The 12,371-nt window shown below is 47.8% G+C and overlaps 1 protein-coding gene across 1 annotated transcript in view; it reads right to left on the bottom strand.

The window, feature by feature from the left end:
* The window catches only part of SH2D3A (SH2 domain containing 3A), a 30,491-nt gene extending 20,361 nt beyond the window's left edge, over nt 1-10,130 (bottom strand). The window contains exons 1-2 of the mRNA XM_083419977.1: nt 9,604-10,130; nt 2,740-2,896 (exon numbers count right to left, since the gene is read on the bottom strand). Of these exons, the coding sequence (XP_083276103.1) occupies nt 2,740-2,742 (3 nt within the window). The 5' untranslated portion in view covers nt 2,743-2,896; nt 9,604-10,130. The remainder of the gene's footprint in view (nt 1-2,739; nt 2,897-9,603) is intronic.
* Between the last annotated feature and the right edge of the window lie 2,241 nt (nt 10,131-12,371).

Below are 12,371 nucleotides of genomic sequence, written 5' to 3'. Positions count from 1 at the left end.
TTGGCTTTGCCTGCCAACCCCTGCCTAAGTTGAGAGTTGCCTGCATAAGTAGATTCCAGCAGTGCATATTGGTTCAAGTGCCCAAACTAGGACTGGCAGATCCACTCAGCCTTGGAGCTCAGTGAGTGGCCTTGGGCCAGTAACTTTCTTATGTCTCTGTCGAGCCTACCACACAGGGTTGATGTGGGGATTAAATGAGGGGGAGAATCAGCTGCACCATCTTGAACTCTTGTGGGATATAAATGGGGGGAAAGCATTACAGAAGACAGTGGACTGTTGTAAACAAAAATTGCCCTTTTCCCTTATGGGGTATCCAAGAGCCCATATAGAGTCCTTATGTAGGTTCCCTAGTGGTATGAGAAAATAACAGAGGCCAACCAGAGAAAATTGAGAAGCAAAGCAGCTAGTAAGCTTGATCTTTATTGATCTGTTGCAACAGGGTGCTCCCCTCACCCGCAGGAGAGGAGGAGGAACCCAGAAAAATGGAGCGCAAGGCCTTATAAAAACTTTTGAAATTGCCACCCTGTAGATCAAGACCACCCCCAGAAACATCATACATACATCACAGAAGGGGTGTAACCTAAGACCACCCCTCAGATACATCATACCTACATCACAGAAAAAAAGGTAAAGGTAAAGGTACCCCTGCCCGTACGGGCCAGTCATGTCCGACTCTGGGGTTGCGCACCCATCTCGCTTCAGAGGCCGGGGGCCAGCGCTGTCCAAAGACACTTCCGGGTCACGTGGCCAGCATGACAAGCTGCATCTGGCGAGCCAGCGCAGCACACGGAACGCCGTTTACGTTCCCGCTAGTAAGCGGTCCCTATTTATCTATTTGCACCCGGGGGTGCTTTCGAACTGTTAGGTTGGCAGGCGCTGGGACCGAGCAACGGGAGCACACCCCGCCGCGGGGATTCGAACCGCCGACCTGAGGATCGGCAAGTCCTAGGCGCTGAGGTTTTACCCACAGCGCCACCCGCGTCCCTCTATCACAGAGGGACTGTCCCCTCCATCACAAAAAAGGCGGTCTTAAAACAGAAATTTGAATGTTGTTTTTCTGCTGTCATTGTTTATCTCCTGTCTGGCAGGTTACTTGATTGGATTGCCTGGGGAGCCTGGCCAGTCTTTTGTAGTGATAAATACTTAGTTCCTGGGCCATGTCACAGGCTCACACCCTATTCAAACACAGACATACCCTTAAGACAGGATTTGTGAAGGAAAAGACAATGGGGAGGCTTTTCCAGTTTGACCTTGCAGAGAAAATATTTGCTCAGTTTAGGAATCTAAATGGCTTCCTGTGCTGATCTATGCACGTGCTTCATTAGTATACTTATGAACATTTTAACATATATCTAAGACCTCAAAATTCCTATCACAGGACCAAACACAGTGTACATATTCATAGTTGTGATGCCAACATGCTCTGCAATGTTGCAAGAAGTAAAAGAGGTGCGCTCCTATCCCCTCCATTTCACAGGGCACCTGCTTGGGACAGGTAAACTCCTTGGGTTGGCCCTGCAGGAGCAGGTGGGGGGGGGGAGATAACAGCCAGCAGCACCCTGGAGCCATGACAACCTACCAGAAAGAAACAAGCACTTTCTCCTTCTGGAGTTGTTTGCCTAGGGATGGAATTAACCATTAACAGGAAAGGAGTGTTGGAAAATAAAAGCAGTGCTGTCTTCAGAAGCAGGCTCAGCGCAGGTGAGGAAACGGAAGCCAAAAAGGCATGACATGAATCCCTTGCCCAACAAGCTGGTCAACATTTCCCAACTAAAATCGCCTCTCAATCTTAAGGCTGCACGGCCATGATCAGTAGCGCCATTGTTCATAGGAATCTGAAAGACCGTTCCGTTCTGACCGGGGGAAAAGAGTTGCCAACCCAACCAGAAAGTGCATTTTCAAAAGTCTCCTAAACACCCCCACTCCAAGCAACATTCTAGCTGGGTGCCCCCATTGTACCACCTGAATTAGAACCTCGATTAGAGTGTTTCTGCTTCCAAGAATGCAACAGTGCGGGGGGACTCTGATGCTGCCCCACCCTCAAACCCAATTAAATGGGCTTCATTGTATCTGCACTCTCTCTTACTTGGAAGTAAAGCGCTCCCCACCCTTGACCAGTGTTAGAAACTCAGGTATATAAACTAATCGCCAAATGGCACCTCTTAAACCTGGGTTACGGTCTGCACAACAGAATCTCTAGGCAGGTTTTTTGCAATGGAACTTACTGTTATTATTATTAATTTTATTTCTATACTGCTTTATATTTTAAAGGGGGGAAAAATCTCAAAGCCATTTACAACACATTAAAACAGGGGTCAGCAAACTTTTTCAGCAGGGGGCCGGTCCACTGTCCCTCAGACCTTGTTGGGGGCCAGACTTTTTTTTTTTTAGTGGGGGGGAGTGAATGAATTCCTATGCCCCACAAATAACCCAGAGATGCATTTTAAATAAAAGGACACATTCTACTCATGTAAAAACACACTGATTCCTGGACCATCCGCGGGCCGGATTTAGAAGGAGATTGGGCCGGATCCGGCCCCTGGGCCTTAGTTTGCCTATCCATGCTCTATTCTCCCTATTCAGAAACAGAAGCTCATAGCCGAACAGTTTTGAGTCCCGCATTTTCTAGAAGAAAGGGAGCTTAACTCACGCTGAAAGGTACCATCCAAACACTTTCCCTGGATTTCTCTTGAGGAATGCATTTAAAAAGGAAATAAATAAGTAGAAAGTGTGACATACCATTATCTCCTAATAATGGCTTCTTGAGGAAACAACTTCTCCAGTGGTAGATGTGTCTCTATCTCCTCCAGAAACATTGACAATTTGCACGGAAAATGACTTCTGGCCGGTTCAGCTTCTGAACTGCCTTCCAGCCTGCCGCCACTGACTCTACAGCCTGCATAAAAAAAACACTTCCTTTTAAAGGGGCAGGAAAGGTGATGACAAGATTGAGGTTACAAACTCACTGAGGGGGAGGAAACCGATGTCACAAAAGTGTGTCACATACAACCAGAAGTCCCCTCTGAACTCGTCCACCTTGGGGGGGGGGGGGAGAGAGAGAGAGAGAGAGAGAGAGAGAGAGATTAGTTTAAAAGAAGATAATAATAAAAAAGAAATTCCAGAGGATCGGTACAATTTCACCTCATGCAAGGAAGACTTCAGTAAGTGGAGTAAAGAAAATGAGGGAAATGGAAGCAATAAGAATTACCGACAAAAGAAGAATGGCAAATGAAATTAATGTACTATGCAGAATTAGATAAATTAACAGGAAGGATTCGAAACCTACGGGACCAGAGATTCTTAGAAGACTGGAGTAAATATTTGAACTATCTGAAAAGCAATTGTAATAAACAGATTACGCTATCAGGACTGCAAGAAGTTCTGTAAGAAGGACTGTGTGAAATATTGCAAGGAAGACTATGAAGAGAATTATTAGTTAATGATAATTAAAAGTAATAGATAAATTGAGAAATGCAGAACAAGTGATAAAGAACAGAAAATCTTCAGAGGTTGTTGACGGAAGTCTAAAATATTGTATAAGAAGTTATGTTAAATGATTGTTGGAAATGATACGTTAAAAAAACGAATAAAAATGTATATAAAAAAAGAGAATGAGGGAAAAACATAGGAGGCTTGCAGCAGATACCGGGAATGGTTCTTTTGCTTCAACAGACATGGTGAAGGTGGCAGAATCGACTCTTTCAGTCTAATTTGATTCAGCAAGAATGGCTCCAGCCAAAATAAACTCACAAGCAAGCCTGAGGCGTCAACCTGGAATGCTAGGGAGCAGTGGCGTAACGTGGGTTGTCAGCACCCGGGGCAAGGCAAGTAATTTGCGCCCCCTAACCCGGGGCAAGGCAAGTAATTTGCGCCCCCCCCCCGCTGCACCATCCCTCCCCCAGATAATCCCTCACTCTCTCTCCGCACCGCACTGCACGCCTGGCACCCTCCCCTCCACAGTGGGCGGCGACCCGGCGGCTCAGATCGGATTCGCACAGCCAGCACTGCAGTGAGAGAGAGTGAGTGAGCCAGGTAGGGGCAGAGAGCTGCGAGTGCGAGCGCGCGCCCCCAGATGTTGCGCCCGGTGCGGCTGGCCCCCCCCTGCACCCCCCACGCTACGCCACTGCTAGGGAGAGAACAACTGAATTAAATGGCCCTGCGTCCTGACTGGAAGGGATGCTGCATTGCAAACCAAAAAGCAAGACACTAGATGCGGAAGGGGGAATGGGGCATCTAGCTTGCCTACCTTGCTCCGATCTCAGAATAAAGTTATCCAGGGGTCTGTCACTAACAGATAGGTGTGAGTAAAGGAATCCCTAATCACGACCCCCTCCTCACATGTACACACACCACCATGGGCACATGCACGGCCAACTTTGCCACTGCCAATCTAATGGGCTCAACAGTCAGCTCCGCCAGCTGGTCAGAATCAACACAGAAAGAGAGGCCAGGGTGAGCCACAAAATAGAGAGGAAACGCTCAGTCCAGTAGGTGCTTCCCCTTCCCCCTCTCAAGCTTTTCGCGCATTGTTCCCAGCACAGGACCCACACAAGCAACAGCTTTGGAAATCCTTGCAAAAGCAACTTGACTTAGGGTGGATGGCTAGAGGCACAGACAGACAGACAGACAGTGTCAGGCCAGGTGTGCTTTTTCCTGGAGAGCATTTAAAATCTACCGTCCTGTAGATTTCCACATCAGGCACAGCTGATACATAACCACAACAGAACCTGTTTGAATACACCCAGAACTCCCTAAGTCACTCTCTCTCTCACCAATACATCCCCCCTACTGAAATCTTCCGTGTCTTCAAAAGAGCAGGTTACTGAGTACCCCAGAGCAGCACCCCAGATCACCAGACACTGAAAATAGCCACAGCAGTGCTTCCAGCTTCACGCGGACCCCCAGAGAGATATCCAGACATATCAAGCCAGCCTTGCAGTTTGATCCCTGCATTGCAGGGGGTTGGACTAAATGACCCTTGGGGTCCATTCGAACTCTTAAAGGTAAAGGGACCCCTGACCATTAGGTCCAGTCGCGGATGACTCTGGGGTTGCGGCGCTCATCTCGCTTTACTGGCTGAGGGAGACGGCGTACAGCTTCCGAGTCATGTGGCCAGCATGACTAAGCTGCTTCTGGCGAACCAGAGCAGCGCACGGAAACGCCGTTTACCTTCCCGCTGGAGTGGTACCTATTTATCTACTTGCACTTTGACGTGCTTTTGAACTGCTAGGTTGGCAGGAGCAGGGACCGAGCAACGGGAGCTCACCCCATCACGGGGATTTGAACCGCCAACCTTCTGATCGGCAAGCCCTAGGCTCTGTGGTTTAACCCACAGCGCCACCTGCAATTCTTTAATTCCATTGGGAGGGTGGCCATTTCTTACCAGGGTTTGACCATTGATTCCAAAGGCGTTTGGTTCAAAAATAATCTATCCTGAAGACAAGGAAAAGAGAGATATCCTTCTTATAACCTCGGATACTCTGTTGTGTGGGGGGGGGGGGTTAAAAAAACTGATATGTAAGTTCCTCTGGGAGCTCTTCTGAATGAATGAATGAATGAATGATGTATGAATGAATGAATGAATGAATGAATGAAATTGTCCAGATGCATCCCTGACCTTTGCTTGCCCACTCTCAGCTCTCCAAGGTCCCCTTGCTGCCTCAAAAGACGCCGCCCTCTATGCCTGGTACTACCTCCCAGCATACCTACACAACAAGTACACCTCTCTTCCTTCTTTCTAATCCCTCCGCAAAGCACAATTTCTCTGCGAAGCCTTTGGCACAGCCCCCTAATGTCACATTTTTTAATTGAAAGCATTTTACTCTGCTCTTCCGATTGACACTAAGCCTATGTAACTGCATATTCCTCCCCAGTTTCCTTTCCCTTCTATCCTCCCAGTGTCGCATTTAAATGAGAATCCTTTTAAGGCAGGGGCCTGACCATAAATAGCAAATAGCTAATTATGCCTCCAAACCAGCCACCTCAACTAGAGGGCCTTGAAGAGGCGAAAACAGTGGTTCCCAAAGTGGGGGGGGGGGGTGTTCCGGGTGGGGGGGGGGCAAAGAGGCAAGTGAGAGGCAGGGACCCCTGGAGGTGTCATTGCCCATCAGCCTCTGAATCAAGTTCATTAACATTGCTGAATTAATCAAACTAAGTAGTTTAAATTGAATTTTGAATAAATGTGTAACTGATTGTCACTGTTTTGAATTTTATTGTGTTATTATCCTCCTGAGTGGGTTGTGCAAACTTCCATTCTAAAATTTTGTTTTTATATGTTAAGGAGCACTGCGTGCAGATGGGTTTATGGAAGCAAGTGGGGGGGGTGGCTGCAAAAGCTTGGGATTCTATGATTCCAAGTTCCCACACCTCATAGCAGGAGGGTTTGGGGTGTCATCGTCTTAAGAGCACCATGAGTCACTTCTTCTTCTTGACAAGGCAGAAGCATGAAAGAGAAGGCACTTCCCCAATTTCGTTATTTATTATCTCAGTCGTTCCACAGTTCATTGCGGTCACGGCCCTGATTGCGGCTAACTGAATAAGGTTCCCGACACAAACTGTGCCACTTCACTGATATGAATTAACACAGGTTAAACCACAGAGCCTAGGGCTTGCCAATCAGAAGGTTGGCGGTTCAAATCCCCATGATGGGGTGAGCTCCCATTGCTCGGTCCCTGCTCCTGCCCACCTAGCAATTCAAAAGCACGTCAAAATGCAAGTAGATAAATAGGTACCACTCCGGCGGGAAGGTAAACGGCGTTTCCGTGCGCTGCTCTGGTTCGCCAGAAGCGGCTTAGTCATGCTGGCCACATGACCCAGAAGCTGTACGCCGGCTCCCTTGGCCAATAAAGCGAGATGAGCGCCGCAACCCCAGAGTCGGCCACGACTGGACTTAATGGTCAGGGGTCCCTTTACCTTTACCCACTGGCCACAAATATTCTTCCTTGGAATCATAGAACTGCAGAGTTGAAAGGGACTCCGAGGGACATCTAGTCCAACCCCCTGCAATGCAGGAAGCTCAACTCAAGCATTCATGACAGATGGCCATTCAACCTCCAAGGAAGGGGAGTCCACAACCTTCCGACTCCCGGATGAGTCTGTTCCACTGTCGAACAGCTCTTTACGTCAGAAAGTTCTTCCTGATGTTTAATCAGAATCTCCTTTCTTGTAACTTGAGGCCATTAGTTTGTCTCCTACCCTCTGGGGAAGGAGAAAACAAGCTTGTTCTCTCTTCTTCCCTTTAGATATTTGAAGATGTTTGTCATATCTCCTCTCAGTCTCATCTTCTTCAGGCTAAACATACCTAACTTCCTCAACCGTTCCTCATAAGGCTTGGTTTCCACACCCTTGATCATTTTGATCGCCCTCCTCCAAGTCATGCATATAGACATTGACCAACTATGGGCCCAGGACAGAACCCTGCGGCACCTCACTTGTCACTTTTTTCCAAGAGGATGAGGATCTTGTTCAGCTTTAGCTCTCAGCTTCCTCTTAAAAACTGAGAGCCACTCCAGTCAGACCAGAGTCATGCCCTTGATTCCTAGAAGGGAAGGAGTCACCAAAGACTAAGAGTCTGTCTGCAAATCACACTCTCAGACCTAGAAAGGCCTCAGGTCCCAGACTCAACTGGTTGGGATTTCTTGCAGATGAGGGAAAGGCACTCACTCGATTATTATTATTTAATAATAATAATAATAATTTATTTATACCCTGCCCATCTGGTTGTGTTTCCCCAGCCACGCTGGGCGGCACCCAACTGAATATTAAAAGCATGATAAAAGATTACACCTTAAAAACTCCCCTAAACAGGGCTGCCTTCAGATAGTTGTTTATTTCCTTGATATCTGATGGGAGGGTGTTCCACAGGGCGGGTGCCACTACTGAGAAGGCCCTCTGCCTGGTTCCATGTAACCTCACTTCTTGCAGTGAGGGAACCGCCAGTGGAAGCTCTGACCAGCCACCACAAATTCAATGAACTTGCCTACCCACCCCCCGAATTTACATCTCTAGGTCTGTGTGTCTATAATTCATGTAAAGCGAATGCATTTGATAACCAACAGCCAGTTCATTTTTTGTAGTTATGGGGAAGGTTCCACATGATTAGGAAGTATCCCGGCAATACTGTGAGTTACTATGACTTTAGTGAATTGTATGGAATGTGTTGATGAATGGGATGTTGTTGTTGTTTGCTTTACATATGTGGGTGGCACTGTGGTCTAAACCACTGAGCCTCTTGGGCTTGCCGATTGGAAGGCTGGCGGTCTGAATCCCTGCGACGGAGTGAGCTCCCGTTGCTCTGTCCCAGCTCCTGCCAACCTAGCAGTTTGAAAGCACACCAGTGCAAGTAGATAAATAGGTACCACTGCGGCAGGAAGGTAAATGGCGTTTCCATGCGCTCTGGCTTCCATCACGGTGTTCCGCTGCACCAGAAGCAGTTTAGTCATGCTGGCCACGTGACACGGAAAACTATCTGTGGATAAACACCAGCTCCCTCGGCCTCAAAGCGAGATGAGCACCACAAACCCCATAGTCACCTTTGATGAGACTTAACCATCCAGGGGTCCTTTACCTGTTACCTTTACCTACTGTGTTTGATTTTACAGTGTTTGCAGTGCTCTTCCAGCTTTACAATTCTCAGATTCCTGTGTGCCACTTTTGAGTTCAGCGTTTGTTATTGAGAAAGTGGGATGCCAATTTAAAATCCACTCTACTCAACTATGCCATGGGGCGAACTCGGGGCCATATCATTACTAGCAGTTTCTGAATGTTGTCCAATTCCCTTCAACCTGCAAAAGTTGCGCAGTTGGTGATAACTTTGTGTGGGGGGTTCGGCTTGGTGTTGTGTTGGGGGGGATGGGACAGAGGGACACACATACACACACAAATACACCCTCCTTGCAATGTCAGGTAAGGATACTGCTCCACAACTCTGACCAAAAACTAAAGCTGGATTTTGGCACACGGAAACCCCACGGCGGCAGGGCCAGATTTAGGTTTGATGAGGCCCTAAAGCTACTGAAGGTAATGGGGCCCTTTATATGTCCAGCTGTCATTTGTCAACAACAAATTGCCACTGTTTTTTGTGTTGAATAGATGCTATACGGTAATTTATGGACCTAATAGGTATCTAAAGCCAACTGCACAGAAATATATATATATATATATATATATATATATATATATATTATCAAAGCAATTGTTGAACTGAAATACAATTAAGAAGTATATTAAAACACTGTTGCTGTATGTAGGTTTTATTTTATTTGTTTTTATCTTATATTTTGGAAATGTATATCCAGGGTTTTTTTTCTTTAATTTTTTGGGGGGGCCCTAAGCTACAGCTTGTTTAGCTTATGCGTATATCCGGCACTGCACGGCGGCGAGAAGTGCGCGCCGCGAGTCCAGCCGCGAAGTTCCCCTCCCAAGTCCGGAGACCAGGAAACGGCGCGCTCGGTGGGAAAGGAAACGCGGCCGCGCGCAGCTCCGCCGAAGCCCATCTATGGTAGCAGAGAGCCAGCTCCGTTTTGTGCGCCTGGAAAAGGACAGGCGGCCCAGGAGCCTAAACCTCCGACCCTTCACTAAACAGAAAGAAACCCAGAGACGTACCTTTCCGCCTTCGGGTGCGTGAGGCCGGCGGCGAGGAAGAGTAAGGCGCCACCGAAGAAGCGCGGCTCCCAGGCAAGCCCCACCTTTTCAAAGGTGGGGACCGCGGAACTCCCCGCCCCGAGGGAGCCCGGCGGCGGCTTCCCGATTCCCGCCGAGCTCTCTTGGAAGCGATTACGACCGCGCAGCGCCTCCACGCGAGGCCCGGGCGCCGCGCTCGTCGTGCCTGCTCGCCGTCGAGCCGCGCCTGCTGCCTCCTCCCCGCGGCTACCTGCAGCCGGGGAGGGGCTTCCCCGGGCGCGCCTCGCCTTCCGACCTCGCCACCTGCTGAACCCGGGCGGCGGCTCTCCTCCAGACCTCGCCGGGCCCGTCCGAAGCGGCAAACACGCTGGCGACTCCCCGGCGCGCGCAGTGTGCGCTGCGCTCCTGGGCGCGATAGGAAGGCGCGGAGCCGCGGAAGAGGGCCCGGAATGTCCCTCCGCCGGGGGGGGGGCACCTCCTAGTTATGCTTCACAATTATGGAATAAACTTGAGTAAAATAGTGCCGGGGGGGGGCAGGTAAACCCCGCCCTGCATAATCGATCGCAAGACGCAGCGCGCGCGCCCTATTGGAATGGCAATGCCAATCAACTTTTGGGGGGGACCCGCACCCGAAGGGACCTCAGTCCCTAGGCAGGGCCGGATTTAGGTTTGATGAGGCCCTAAGCTACTGAAGGTAATGGGGCCCTTAAATGTCCAGCTGTCCTCTGTCAACAACAAATTGTCGCTGTTTTAGTGTGTTGAATATATGCTATATGGTCATTTATGGACCTAATAGGTATCTAAAGCCAACTGCACATAACAAAATATGTATTTTATCAAAGTAATTGTTGAACTGAAATACAATTAAGAAGAAGAATATTAATAGTGAAATACAATTAAGAAATATATTATCAGGATTTGTGAAGGAAAAGACAATGGGGAGGCTTTTCCAGTTTGACCTTGCAGAGAAAACATTTGCTCAGTTTAGGAATCAAAATGGTTCCAGGTTGGCCTTCCTGTGCTGATCTATGTATGTGCTTGGTTGGTACACTTATGAACATTACCATATATCTAAGACCATAAAATTCCTATCACAATATATATCAGTTTGAATTGGGCAAGTGTATCCAGGCTGCAATTAGCTTTTTGGTCCTTTAAGAGCAAGTGAGCAACTTTCCTAGAGTGCAAGACCAAGGCCAAGAAATCCTGTCCCACAAATCCTGTCTTAAGGGTATGTCTGTGTTTGAATAGGGTGTGAGCCTGTGACCTGGCACAGGAAATAAGTATTTATCACCACAAAAGACTGGCCAGGCTCCCCAGGCAATCCAATCAAGTAACCTGCCAGACAGGAGATAAACAACAACAGGAGTGCCGCAGGAAGAATGGACTTGGTCAAGGGAGCTGTGGACTCAAAAAGTTTGAAAACCTCCACTGTGTTTAATAATATATTCCTCAAACTGATGAAAAAGTAAATATTAAAGATTGACCAGAACAAGAGCTCAGCTTCCCACCTTACAAGGATATGAAGTATTCCCCAGCTCGTCAAAGCTGAGATCTGCTCAAACGGGCTACTGCATGCCTAGTGTTTGAACCAAGAAACACAGCAGTAGTTCTTATTGGTCCTGGTTCTGCTTGAACCCAGCCCACTTTCACATATGCCAGTGCTATCACAAATACTGATTCACTCCCACCTTGCCCTTTCAAGCTATTGCATCCTCTTGTGTTTTGAATACTTCGCTCTGATGACTCAGTCCTAGAGAATGTCTTCGCCTGAATACTTAGAATATTTTTCTTAAACTCTGGTATACATTGCTGTATTGAAGACTTCAGTAAGATCTTTCTGCTTTATAAAGAACTACCTAAAGGAAGGTGCTCTTTTGATCTCACCCATTGCAAGTCAGATCTGAATAATTCTTGAACATGAGGTACACATTCACGTTAAGCGCAGCTCACATTTCCGCTGAGGCTGTTTTTCAAAAGGAAAAATCCTGCTAAATCAGCTGTTTGGTATGGAGTGGGGAGGTAGAACTGAACCCAGTCTCTTGGTAAGCTGAGCAGCTGATTGCAATAATTTTTTTACTTATTTTCAATACATTTTTTATCAACTGGGGGGCTGCATCTTTTATTTATTTGTTTCAAATATTGATAGAGTGCTTTTCTATTTAAAGCAATACCCAAAAGCAGTTCACAGCCAAAGCAACTATTTTTTAAAAAAAGTTGCTACAGACAATAAATAAATAAAAAGGTAAAGGTACCCCTGCCCGTACGGGCCAGTCGTGTCCGACTCTAGGCTTGTGCGCTCATCTCACTTAAGAGGCCGGGGGCCAGCGCTGTCCGGAGACACTTCCGGGTCACGTGGCCAGCGTGACGAAGCTGCTCTGGTGAGCCAGCACCAGCGCAGCACACGGAAACGCTGTTTAGCTTCCCGCTATAAAGCGGTGCCTATTTATCTACTTGCACTTAAGAGTGCTTTTGAACTGCTAGGTGGGCAGGAGCTGGGACTGAACGACGGGAGCTCACCCCGCCGCGGGGATTTGAACCGCCAACCATACAATCAGCAAGTCCTAGGCGCTGAGGTTTTACCCACAGCGCCACCCGCTTCCCTTTAATAAATAAATAGAGATCAATAAATCAGAATAGCAACTAAAAGACTTCAGCAATTTTGTGTGCTATGAAGAGCCACTTATAAACCACCGCAGTCCAGAGCCTCATAGCTGTACTTGACCATTGTCCATTGTTAATTTCCACCT

This window comes from Podarcis tiliguerta (assembly GCF_965153285.1).
Source record: "Podarcis tiliguerta genome assembly, chromosome: 17".
Classification (NCBI taxonomy): Eukaryota; Metazoa; Chordata; class Lepidosauria; order Squamata; family Lacertidae; genus Podarcis; species Podarcis tiliguerta.
The sequence above is the reverse complement of the archived record's forward strand: the minus strand, read 5'-3'. Positions and strand labels throughout refer to the sequence as shown.